Source organism: Mustelus asterias, chromosome 1 (assembly GCF_964213995.1).
Source record: "Mustelus asterias chromosome 1, sMusAst1.hap1.1, whole genome shotgun sequence".
NCBI classification, from domain to species: Eukaryota; Metazoa; Chordata; class Chondrichthyes; order Carcharhiniformes; family Triakidae; genus Mustelus; species Mustelus asterias.
This window is the reverse complement of record NC_135801.1, coordinates 116838850-116852135: the sequence shown is the minus strand read 5'-3', so window position 1 is coordinate 116852135 and position 13286 is coordinate 116838850. Positions and strand designations below refer to the sequence as shown.

Here is a 13286-nt window from a genome sequence, read left to right as displayed (position 1 = left end):
TAAATGATAAAACATTTCATAATATATGCAATGGATAGTGATGCTAAGCCAACTACAGAAAACACAGCTGCTATATTTCAAACATATACTTGTAAAACTCAGTTCAAGGAAAAGTCTCTGACTGAATTTGTAATTATAGCCCTCAAGAGGTATCTATCTGTTTTCAAATTAACAAGGAGGCTACTAGGTAACTTGAGACCATGAAATGCAGCAGGTGTCACCTGTTGTGGCATGAATTACGTTTCAAATTTCCATAAGTGAGACCATGAACAATATATTTATTCACATGGATGCAAATTCTGCAATTTTGGGCGTTTGGTGACAGAATGAAGGAATCTGTGAGATTCAGGCTTCAACTTTGAAACAAGGATGCAAAATGTCATTAAAGTGCACAACTCTGCACTGACTGGCCAATGCACATTGTAAGAACATGTAAGAAATGCAGTTAAGTATGAAGGGTGTTCTGGTTCTTCCTTGATTTGGCTGCATCTCTGCAAACACGAAAGCTAAAACATCTGAGCAGTTGGCACCCTCAGCCCATGAATTTAAGAATATAAGACCAAAAGGATCTCACAAAGCTCTTAGAATTGATGCTGTTGTGTTAGAGGTACTAGAGGTATGAGTCTTTCTTCATTCTCACAAAACACAGGTGTGTTTCAGTGCCTCTGATCTCTGGTACTCCACTAACGACCACAGAATCCAGATTCAGACCCACAATTTTGACCAGACCAAAAGCGGTAAACATGGGTAGAGCATATTTATAGAGTCATAGAGGTTTACAGCATGGAAACAGGCCCTTCGGCCCAACTTGTCCATGCTGCCCTTTTTTTATAAAACCCCTAAGCTAATCCCAATTGCCCGCATTTGGCCCATATCTCTCTATACCCATCGTACCCATGTAACTATCTAAATGCTTTTTAAAAGATAAAATTGTACCCGCCTCTACTATTACCTCTGGCAGTTTGTTCCAGACACTCACCACCCTCTGTGTGAAAAAATTGCCCCTCTGGACACTTTTGTATCTCTCCCTCTCACCTTAAACCTATGCCCTCTAGTTTTAGACTCCCCTATCTTTGGGAAAAGATATTGACTATCTACCTTGTCTATGCCCCTCATTATTTTATAGACCTCTATAAGGTCAACCCTCAGCCTCCTACGCTCCAGAGGAAAAAGTCCCAGTCTATTCAGCCTCTCCTTATAACAATCCATCAAGTCCCGGTAGCATCCTAGTAAATCTTTTCTGCACTCTTTCTAGTTTAATAATATCCTTTCTATAATAGGGTGACCAGAATTGCACACAGTATTCCAAGTGTGGCCTTACCAATGTCTTGTACAACTTCAAAACGTCCCAACTCCTGTATTCAATGTTCTGACTGATGAAACCAAGCATGCCGAATGCCTTCTTCACCACTCTGTCCACCTGTGACTCCACTTTCAAGGAGCTATGAACATGTACCCCTAGATCTCTTTGTTCTGTAACTCTCCCCAACGCCCTTCCATTAACTGAGTAAGTCCTGCCCTGGTTCAATCTACCAAAATGCATCACCTCACATTTGTCTAAATTAAACTCCATCTGCCATTTGTCAGCCCACTGGCCCAATTGATCAAGATCCCGTGGCAATTGGAGATAACTTTCTTCACTGTCCACTATGCCACCAATCTTAGTGTCATCTGCAAACTTACTAACCATGCCCCCTATATTCTCATCCAAATCATTAATATAAATGACAAATAACAGTGGGCCAGCACTCATCCCTGAGGCACACCGCTGGTCACAGGCCTCCAGTTTGAAAAACAACTCTCTACAACCACCCTCTGGCTTCTGTTAAAACTCTTACTGTGTTCACCCCAGTCCAACGCCGGCATCTCCACATTCTGTCGAGAAGCCAATTTTGTATCCATTTGGATACCTCACCCTGGATCCCGTGGGATTTAACTTTATGCAACAACCCACCATGCGGTACCTTGTCAAAGGCCTTGCTAAAGTCCATGTAGACAACATCAACTGCACTGCCCTCATCTACCTTCTTGGTTACGCCTTCAAAAATCTCACCCATTCTTTTGATATCCATTTCAAATACAGTGCACAGAAATTCTCATTGTATTTTATTCATTGACAGGTGGTAAAGAGCGTGTATGTTTCCTTGATGATGAAAAAACTGTGTGTCCAGGCACAATGAGAGCCACTGGGGACTGGGTGATCATTAAAGATGGACACATGTATTACAAAGGTCGTCAAGACAACCAGATTAAACGCCATGGGAAACGCCTAAATCTTGAAAGTGTCCAGCAGGTAATTCTGCGATTAAGTCCACCTGTAATAAATGTGATACAGATAACTAATGATAGTTGCTGAAATTACAGTTGTACTAATTAGGTTCCGTAGGAATATGAATAAATCATGAAATCCAAGCAGGTTTGTCTGTTTATCATTGAGCATTGAGGTGGAACTAGGTTTGGGTGCAAGGTACAGAATTTTTAAATTAAAACTAATGGACTGCAAGAGAAATCTATTTGATAATATTAGGGATGTCACAAAATATGATGGAATCTATTCATAATTTAAACATTTTTGTTCTGGATCTGATTTTCCATCAAAGGGCTGAATTTGTCTTGACTGGATCGGCGCAGGCTTGGAGGGCCGAAGGGCCTGTTCCTGTGCTGTACTGTTCTTTGTTCTTTGGTAGCAAATGTGCCCATTCACACATCATTTGGAATCCTGCCCTCCCTGTCTGGTAGTTTATTGAAAAGAAGATGTCAACCTTAAAATACATTTTGGGAGTTACAGAGACGGTCACAAATTGGTAAAGTTTCTTCATTTAGTTAAGGGAATTGGGAATACAGTGGAACCTCAGCCCAATACACCAGAAAGATGCACCCACATTGCTGATCGGCAGGAGTGGGAGTGCTGGGATTTTCACCCAGTGACAGTGAAGAAATAGCGATATGTCCCAAGTCAGGGTCATGTGTGACTTGGAGGTGAACTTGCAGGTGGTGGTGTTCCCATGCAAATGCCCTTGCTCTACTAGAGGTTATAGGTTTGGGAGGTGCTTTCGAAGGAACCTTGATGAGTTGCTGCCTTGTGTCTTGTAAATGATACATGATGCAGCCTCTGTGTGCTTGTTGTGGAGGGAGTGAATGTTAGAGGTAGTGTATTGGGGTACCAGTCAAGCTTTCTGCTTCGTTCTGAATTGTGTCAGATATCTTCACTGTTGTTGAAGCTGCTATTATACATAACTAGAGTTCATGGTTCATAGTAATACTTTAGAAGTAATTTAGATTAAAGTTTAATTGTAAATGGTGTAAATGCAACTAAAACAGCATGAGGACTATTATACTTAAAATGTTAGGACCATGTTGACTTAAGAGTTAACCTGGAAAGGTAAGATTATAAATTAGCAGGTGGGCTTACTTAGCTGGAGAATTGGAGACAAGGTGTCTACACTGATTGCATGTAAATACAGCCCAGAGAGTTGTTTTCTTTTGGGAGTTAGAGCTACCATTCATTTAAAGGCATCCAGTGAGCCCCGGAAGGCTATGTTGGCATGGAGATGTGTGGGGCTTAAGAAAGTTTGAGGGTTTCAATTTATCTGTGTTTACTGGGGGAGTGAGAGGTCTGTGGTGGGGGTGAAGGCCATACCAAAAAGTTGCTGCTGTTAACAGGCTCCAGGTGGCATAAGTATTGCTATTAGCTCTGTGTGGTTGTGGCACATGAGAAGTCTCAGGAGCTGTTTGATCACTCCATGAAGTTAGGGCTCAGGAGAGACTCTGAGGAGCTGAGAATGTGGCAGCAGGTCACTGATTCCATACTGGAAAGAGTGGGCTGAGGAGAAGTCCCAGGAGATTTTATAGCTTGGTGTAGCTGGAGAGTTTGGAGCTTGGTGAAATCCAGGGACAGTGCCAGCCCAGTGAAGCTAGCTGGCTATTAAAGGGCTGAAATTTCACCAGTATCACAGAATTGTTATACGCAGAAGGAGGCCATTTGTCCATTGTGTTTGCACCGGTTCACCAAATGAGCATCATGGCTTAGTGCCATTCCCCTGTCTTTTCCCCATACCCATGCACATTGTTTCTATTCAAATAGTCATCTAATGCCCTCATGAATGCCCTGATTGAACCTGCCTCCACCACACTTCCAGGTGGTGCACTCCAGACCCAAACCACTCATGTGAAAATGTTTTTTCTTGCATCACATTTGCTTCTTTTGCAAATCACTTTAAATCTGTGCCCTCTCATTCTTAATCCTTTAATGAATGGGAACAGCCCTATCTACTCTTTCAGCCCCTCATGATTTTGAACATGTCTATCAAATCTCCTCTTAACCTTCTTCTCTCCGACGAGAACTCTCTCGACCTCTCCAATCCATCCTCATAATTAAAGTGTCTTATCCCTGAAAGCATTCTTGGAATCCTCTACTGCACTCTCCCAGAACTGTACATTGCAGGAAGTTGATTGTGTTCTTATCCACATGTTAGACCAGATTATAATCTGTCTAATTTTTCTGTGTAACTATTCAAGCAAGTGTCATGGAACTGTGCAAAGTCTCTACTATAACGGAATCAGGGACATTCATGGAGAGTTGAGAATACAGGGGAATTGCCCATTGGAAGTTTAAACTTCCCAGGCAATTCACATGTATGTCTGTATGTTAGTCCTTAAATAGTGCATCTTCATTTGTACATCTAAATTTCAAAGATCCAGAGACTGGATGATTTGGTCTAGTATTGATATAAGTATAACTGAATACAAGCTTTCTACAGTAATTCACATTTAATGGAGGCATCCTGTGAACACAATCACAAAATGAAGGGAAATGACCAGGTGTATATTTCACAGGCCTTAAAAAGTTAGAATCCAGGAAATTCATAGCAAGTATTAACATTTGTTAATAGTCTGGACAGAATATTTTCTGCTGATGTCTTCTTCAGTACCCTGGTATTATAATCATCTAACCTCTGCCCTGCTGTAATCAAGTTTTTGTTATGAGGACAAAAGCATATAAGATAATTAAAAATGTCTCAATAAGACTATAATGATTTGAATTTTTAAAGAGCAGTATGAAAATTATAGGAGTCAAAATTACTAATAGCCAAAATGAAGAAAAAGAAAAATGCTCTGATTACATCATCACATATTATGCCCTTAATAAACTCAGATTGTTTTTGTTGTGAACTCATCAAAGATGTATTGAATTTCCTTATTGTGAAAAATGAATTGCCAATATTTCTAGGTAGCTGAAGGTTTGAAGCAAGTGGAAGCCTGTGTAGTGGCCAAATATGATCACGATAAGCTAGTTCTGTTTGTAGTGCCCAGGGGCATTGCTGAACTTCGTGAAGGAATTACCACCAATTTCCGCAGAGACATCCTTCTTGAACTTGGAAAATACCTCCCTTCCCATGCTATTCCAGATGATGTTGTCCAGATCGATTCACTACCATTTACAACTCATGGTAAACAAATTCTAAATTGCAATTTAACATTCTGAACCATATGCTGTATTTGTATACTGTATTTTCTTAAACATGACAAAAATTTTGGTTTGCGCTGGTAATATATTCTAATATATTTTTGACTGATGAAATTGAACACAGCACTTTGGAACATGCAAAACAGATCTGAAAATGCAAAGTATTCGAACAATACCACACAAAACTCTGCACATATAAAGGAAGCTAATTGGTCATCATAACTTTGCTCAAACACTTCAGAATTAATGCTTCTGGCTTACTCTCTCCCTTTACCTCTACATGCTACAAATATTTACTCACTTGTCTTACAAGAAACAACCACAATCGTCTTTCCATAATGGGTTGCTATATGGTATGCACAATACAGGCTTCACACATATTTATCATTGTCTTGTTCATATTTAATATAGCCTCTTTGCTTTTATCTTTTATGCCCCATGTTTAAAATCCTAAATATTGAGAGGATGGGGCTTTTCTTTGTGGCTTTAAGTGCACTTGCAATTTCATTTTCAAGGTATTATATGTCTGAAGTCCCAGATTTCTCTGCTCATTCATTTTGTGTCTTTCAAAGAACAAAGAACAAAAAAAATTACAGCACAGGAACAGGCCCTTCGGCCCTCCAAGCCTGCACCGACCATGCTGCCCGACTTAACTAAAACCCCCTACCCTTCCGGGGACCATATCCCTCTATTCCCATCCTATTCATGTATTTGTCAAGACGCACCTTAAAAGTCACTACCGTAACCGCTTCCACTACCTCCCCCGGCAACGAGTTCCAGGCACCCACTACTCTCTGTGTAAAAGATCTGCCTCGTACATCTCCTTTAAACCTTGCCCCTCGCACCTTAAACCTATGCCCCCTAGTAATTGACTCTTCCACTCTGGGAAAAAGCTTCTGACTATCCACTCTGTCCATGCCTCTCATAATCTTGTAGACTTCTATCAGGTCTCCCCTCAACCTCCGTCGCTCCAGTGAGAACAAACCAAGTTTCTCTAATCTTTCCTCCTAGCTAATGCCCTCCATACCAGACAACATCCTGGTAAATCTTTTCTGTACCCTCTCCAAAGCCTCTACATCCTTCTGGTAGTCTGGCGACCAGAATTGAACACTATATTCCAAGTGCGGCCTAACTAAGGTTCTATAAAGCTGCAACATGACTTGCCAATTTTTAAACTCAATGCCCCGGCTGATGAAGGCAAGCATGCCGTATGCCTTCTTGACTACCTTCTCCAACTGCATTGCCACTTTCAGTGACCTGTGTACCTGTACACCCAGATCCCTTTGTCTATCAATACTCTTAAGGGTTCTGCCATTTACTGTATATTTCCTATCTGTATTAGACCTTCCAAAATGCATTACCTCACATTTGTCCGGATTAAACTCCCATCTGCCATCTTTCCGCCCAAGTCTCCAACTGATCTATATCCTCTGATGGTCTTCATCGCTATCCGCAAATCCACCAACCTTTGTGTCATCCGCAAACTTACTAATCAATCCAATTACATTTTCCTCCAAATCATTTATATATATTACAAACAGCAAAGGTCCCAGCACTGATCCCTGAGGAACACCACTTGTCACAGCCCTCCATTCAGAAACACACCCTTCCATTGCTACCCTCTGTCTTCTTTGACCGAGCCAGTTTTGTATCCACCTTGCCAGCTCACCTCTGATCCTTCTGATCATGCGACTTCACCTTCTGCACCAGTCTGCCATGAGGGACCTTGTCAAAGGCCTTACTGAAGTCCATGTAGACAACATCCACTGCCCTACCCTCATCAATCATCTTCATCACTTCCTTGAAAAGCTCGATCAAGTTCGTGAGACACGACCTCCCCTTCACAAAATCCATGTTGCCTCTCACTAATACATCCACTTATTTCCAAGTGGGAATAAATCCTGTCTCGAAGAATCCTCTCCAATAATTTCCCTACCACAGATGTAAGGCTCACCGGCCTGTAATTAGCTGGATTATTCTTGCTACCCATCTTAAACAAAGGAACAATATTGGCTATTCTTCAATCCTCTGGGACCTCCCCTGTAGCCAGTGAGGATACAAAGATTTCTCTCAAGGCCCCAGCAATTTCCTCCCTTGCCTCTCTCAGTATTCTGGGGTATATCCCATCAGGCCCTGGGGACTTGTCTACCTTAATGTTTCTCAAGAACCCCAATACCTCCTCCTTTTTGACCTCAACATGACTCAAACTATCTACACATCCTTTCCCAGTCTTATCATCCACCAAGCCCTTCTCTTTGGTGAATACTGACGCAAAGTACTCATTTAATACCTCACCCATTTCCTCTGGCTCCACGCATGGATTCCCTCCCTTGTCCTTGAGTGGGCCAACCCTCTCCTTGGCTACCCTCTTGCTCTTTATATATGTATAAAAAGCCTTGGGATTTTCCTTAAACCTGCTGGTCAATGCTTTTTCATGACCCCTTTTAGCTCTTCTTACTCCTTGCTTAAGTTTCTTTCTACTTTCCTTGTATTCTACACTTGCTTCGTGTGTTCCCAGCCTCCTAGCTTTGACAAATGCTTCCCTTTTCTCTTTGACTAGGCTCACAATATCTGTCATTATCCAAGGTTCCCAAAACTTGCCATACTTAAGCTTCATCCTTACAGGAATGTGCCGGTCCTGAATCCCTATCAACTTACACTTGAAAGCCTCCCACATGCCAGATGTTGATTTGCCCTCAAACATCTGCCCCCAATCTACATTCCTCAGTTCCTGCCTAATATTGTTGTAATTAGCCTTCCCCCAATTTAGCACCTTAACTTGAGGACTACATTTATCTTTATCAATCAGTACCTTAAAGCTTACTGAATTGCAGTCACTGTTCCCGAACTGCTCCCCTACTGAAACATCGACCACCTGGCCGGGCTCATTCCCCAATACCAGGTCCAGTATGGCCCCTTCCCTAGTTGAACTATCTACATACTGTTTCAGGAAGCCCTCCTGGATGCTCCTTACAAACTGTGCCCCATCCATGCCTCTAGCACTAAGTGAGTCCCAGTCAATATAGGGGAAGTTAAAATCTCCCACCACAACAACCCTGTTACTTTTACACCTTGCCAAAATCTGTCTACATATCTGTTCCTCAATCTCCCACTGGCAGTTGGATGGCCTATAGTAAACCCCCAACATTGAGACTACACCTTTCCTATTCCTGAGCTCTACCCATATTGCCTCGCTGTATGAGCCCTCCGAGGTGTCCTCCTGCAGTACAGCTGAGATATTCTCCTTAACCAGAAGTGCAACTCCCCCACCCCTTTTACGTTCCCCTCTATCCTGTTTGAAACATCTGTATCCTGGAATGTTAAGCTGCCAATCCTGTCCTTCCCTTAACCAAGTCTCTGTAATGGCAACAACATCGTAGTTCCTAGTACTAATCCAGGCTCTGAGTTCATCTGCCTTACCTGTCACACTTCTCGCATTGAAACAAATGCACTTCAGTCCACCAGACTCTCTCTGATCAGCAATCCCACCCTGCCTGCTGTTTCTCTGAGTCTTACTGGCCCTACTCTCTGGTTCCCCTTCAGCTAATTCACCTTTGCTTTGGTTCCAAAACTAGTTTAAATCCTTCCATGTGACACTAGCAAACCTCCCGGCCAGAATATTTGTGCCCTTCCAGTTTAGATGCAACCCGTCCTTCTTGTACAGGTCCCATCTGCCCCAGAAGAGACCCCAATGGGGTCCCAGTCAATGTAGGGGAAATTAAGTATATAGTGCTAAAGGAAAGTATTGTTATTTTTGTGCTCGTAAATATGTCCGTTTGAAGCCTCTCTAAAATCCAACCATTGTATCCAGATCCTGATTTAACACTTCCATTCTCCAAATTTCCTGCACTTTGCTGAATCAAAAACTAATGTAACTTTGTAATGTAATGCTTCACTTATTGCACTAAGGTGTCATTTTCCTCTGTATGACTAACGAGAACATGAAACTCTTTCTTTTGTTAAATTTATTGTATAGCTTCCATCTTTTGTGATCATGTCCCTTGGTTCCCCATCTTAGTATTGCATAAAAATATATCAGTACATTGTTTTATTATATTAAAAGTTCTGTTCGTTTCTAATTTGTGCAAATTAGATTATTTTAAAGTAATGCAAACCAACTATCATACTATAGTAACGTTTTTCTTTAGAACTTCTCATTGTGGAACATTAAGTTGATATTGGGTCATTTGAAATATAGATATGTACATACATATTTGCATTGCCTGTTATAACTAGGCAAAATAGATCGAACGACTTTGATTCAGATCTATCAAGAACGGACAAAGAATTCAAACTGCACGCCAGGGAAGAAAGAACTTTGGGAGGGTATTCATCGGCTTTGGAAGGTAAGATTTTTATGATTTTATTATCGGCTGAATCATTTCTTTACTCATGTATAAATTAATTATGAATAACTGCTGCTCCAGAGAGTAGAAGATTGGCAGTCATCAGATTCTTTAATTATCTGTTATTATAGGAGCAGAAGAAGGCCATTCAGTCCTTTGAGCCTGTTTCACCTTGCAGTTAGATCATATAGCTCATGTGTATCCTAACCTCGCCAAGCTGCCTTGCCTCCATATCTCTTAATATCCTTAGCCAGCAAGAGTCCATCTACACATTAATTCTCTGGCATAATGCAGGTTATGTCTTAAATTATAATGCACAGTGTACAATTAACAGTTGTTGGTGTGCAGTTCCAACAACACTCAAGACGCTCGACCTCATTCAAGGAAAAAGAAGCCTGTTGATTGTTCCCAATCCACAACCTCCAACATCCACTCCCTCCACTACCAACACAGTGGCAGCAGTGTGTACCATCTACAGGATGCACCGCAGCAATTCACCAAATCTCCTTCGACAGCACGTTTCAAACCCATAATCACTACCATGTAGAATGACATGGGTAGCAAATACATGGGAACACCACCACCTCCATATTCCCCTCCACACCGCACACCATCCTGATTTGGAACTATATCATTGTTCCCTCCTTGTTGCTGGGTCAAAATCCCAGAAGGCCCTGCCTAACAACACTGTAGGTGTATCTACACCACATAATTGCAGAGGTTCAAGAAGGCAGCTCACCATCACCTTCTCAAAGGCAATTAGTGATGAGCAATTGCTGGCCTGGCCAGCGACATCTCGTGAAAGAATAAAAGAAATTCCACGTTCTTTGTCTTTAACCTTCACTTAATCTGAACAGTATATCAGCAAATTAAGGATAATAGATGATTTAAAGAATTTGGCGACTGCCTATCCTCATTCCTCTGGTTAAATGCAGTGACATCTGGTGTTCCCTATATGCAACTACAAAACAGCATTGCAATGTTGTAAAGTATTTGACACACTAAAATGTAAAACTAAAATAAAGTCACAAGTTGTGAGTGAAAATATTCGAATAATATTGCAAATCTCCGTTAGGTATATTAGAAGTGCATTGATAACCATTCATTGATCAGTTGAAAGAATATTACTAGATCACTTGTAAAGCAATTCAGTAAATTCTACTTCAGTTTAATAAGCCTTTAGAGAATATAGAAGATCTGTTGCTGTACGAAGAGCCAATCTTAACAAGCAGTTGAAAACTAATCCTTGAAACTGTTTTTATTTAATAGAACTATTAAAAGGAAGGTGACTTACACCATTTAGCAAATATATGTATCTGAGAGCTCCAAAGATATGTATGTGTGATGCTGTCTCTTTTTGGTAGAAGAGTTCTGTCTATGATTAAACACATCTTTAGGAAAATCAGAATCACAAATATAATTAGCCTTAGCTTTACGAAAATAAAAGAACCATTTCACAGTAGACATAATTACTAACCTATGGCCAGACTAAAAATATTCAGCACATCTATTGGATATATATACAATTGATTCATCATCTGAACCTTCAGAAGGTTTCTCTAGCTACGACTCTTGAAATTCATGAATATTAGGAAAAATATGACCTTTTAGGGAAATATTCAACAGCAGTATTCAGTATCATTGTTTAGTTTAGAAATATCTACATTGCTCTACCAAAGAACCAGCATAGACAACATGGGCAGGCGAGCCTTTCTCACCATTCTATTCTTTTATGGTTCTATATTTATCTTGTGATCTGTAAATGTTAAAACTCTATTAATATTAAATGTAATATAAGTTGTACTGATCATTTTGGGATATAGATAACTAAATATATGCATTTAAAAAAACACAAGTCAAAGAACAATTTGTTTTATAAATGATATACCTTTATCTTCTCTATTATTTCTAAAGATGATAAGTTGAATCAAATCCAAATGCATGTCATAACATGTAACTAATCTGTCCAATTTTTGCTTTCTGGCATGAGCCAAGTAGATTTAACAGGTGGCCCATATAGTTTTTTGATGCAGGTATTTATTTGCAGGTTGTACTCAATCTTCCAGAAGACATGCCAGATGCCTCTGAAAATTGTATGTTCCTGTATAGTGGAGGGGATTCTCTAAAAGCTTTGAAACTTGCAGAAGAAATTGAGACATTTTTAGGGCAAAAAGTATTTGGACTTACTGAAGTTATTTTAAATAGTTCTCTTCTGGACATTTACCATCACATTAACAATACCATATTCTGTGAAGCCAAGGTTGAGGAGGAACCCGATGATAAAAATGACAGAAAAATGAAGAGAAGAAGGATTAACGATGAAAGTGCAGGTTCTCAACCAGAGCCGATTGAACAGTGGCGACCAACAGCAACATTTGCTAACATTACTACTATAAGTAGGGGGAGTCAGATCACAAAACTAAACACTACTATCAGTTACGAAAATTGTACGAATAGTCCTGATATACAAGAAGAAAAAGAGTTAATGAATGATGAATCAAATAGAAAAGAAAAGAAAGAAAATGATTCTTTTAATGTGTATGAAAATGTGAATGCAAACGAAGAGAAAATGCCAATTAAGAATAGCAATTGTGAATCATTGGTAACCAAAGTAATAAAACCGCCACGTAATGACGGAAAGTTCATGCCGGAAGATCTTCTTGCTAATTACAGAACAATATCATTGAAAATCAGGTGGAAATCTGACACTGCAAAATGTGTTGATTCATCTCCTCTAGTGGTAGTATCAGGGGATAATGACTCAGATGAAACTGTGTACATTGGATCTCACTCGCATAGGATGCAAGCAATTGATGTGCTTTCTGGAAAGATAAAATGGGAGAGGATTCTTGGAGATCGGATTGAATCATCTGCATGCATGTCCAGATGTGGAAACTTTATTATTGTAGGTATGAAACCATATTTTTGTTGCTTAGGATACATTGTAATAACCTGGCTGTATAACTGGAGTAAGAATTTGACCGTAGGGTCTAGTATCTAAGCTGAGTTAGCATGCCTACAAATCAGAATTCCTAAATCTCAAGTGACATATATGTCACCTTAAAGAGGTTGAGAGAACTCATTGATGATTACACAGCATATTGCAGCAGGAATTTTCAGTATATCTCTGTTGTGTTGCTCCTCCTCTGCTCTGATCTTTGAAAACAGGAGAAACAACAAATAGCAGCAAGCTTTTCTAATATACCTGATGAACTAACATTGGCATACTTGGTTTATTATTTCCCTGTTAGGATACTCAGAATACTAAATGGCCATGAAATTCAATATGATCTGAAAATGAGTACGGGCTTCACGATGTGTGATTAACCCACACTGTTTCCATCTGATGCAGGCAGCAATGACCTGCTTGATGCACTCAGCCTGTTCATTGCCATGATTATAGTGTGCAGCCAGCCCGAAACATGCTGTTGAATAGCTGAGCATGATTGTGAGAGGATAGATTTTGTCTATGT

General features: G+C 40.2%; 1 protein-coding gene across 1 annotated transcript in view; it reads left to right on the top strand.

Annotated features, from left to right (window-relative positions):
- aasdh (aminoadipate-semialdehyde dehydrogenase) overlaps positions 1-13286 on the top strand; it is a 36231-nt gene that overhangs the window by 16179 nt on the left and 6766 nt on the right. The window contains exons 7-10 of the mRNA XM_078217416.1: positions 2121-2293; positions 5231-5450; positions 9704-9813; positions 11861-12722. Coding sequence (XP_078073542.1) covers positions 2121-2293; positions 5231-5450; positions 9704-9813; positions 11861-12722 — 1365 coding nt within the window. The remainder of the gene's footprint in view (positions 1-2120; positions 2294-5230; positions 5451-9703; positions 9814-11860; positions 12723-13286) is intronic.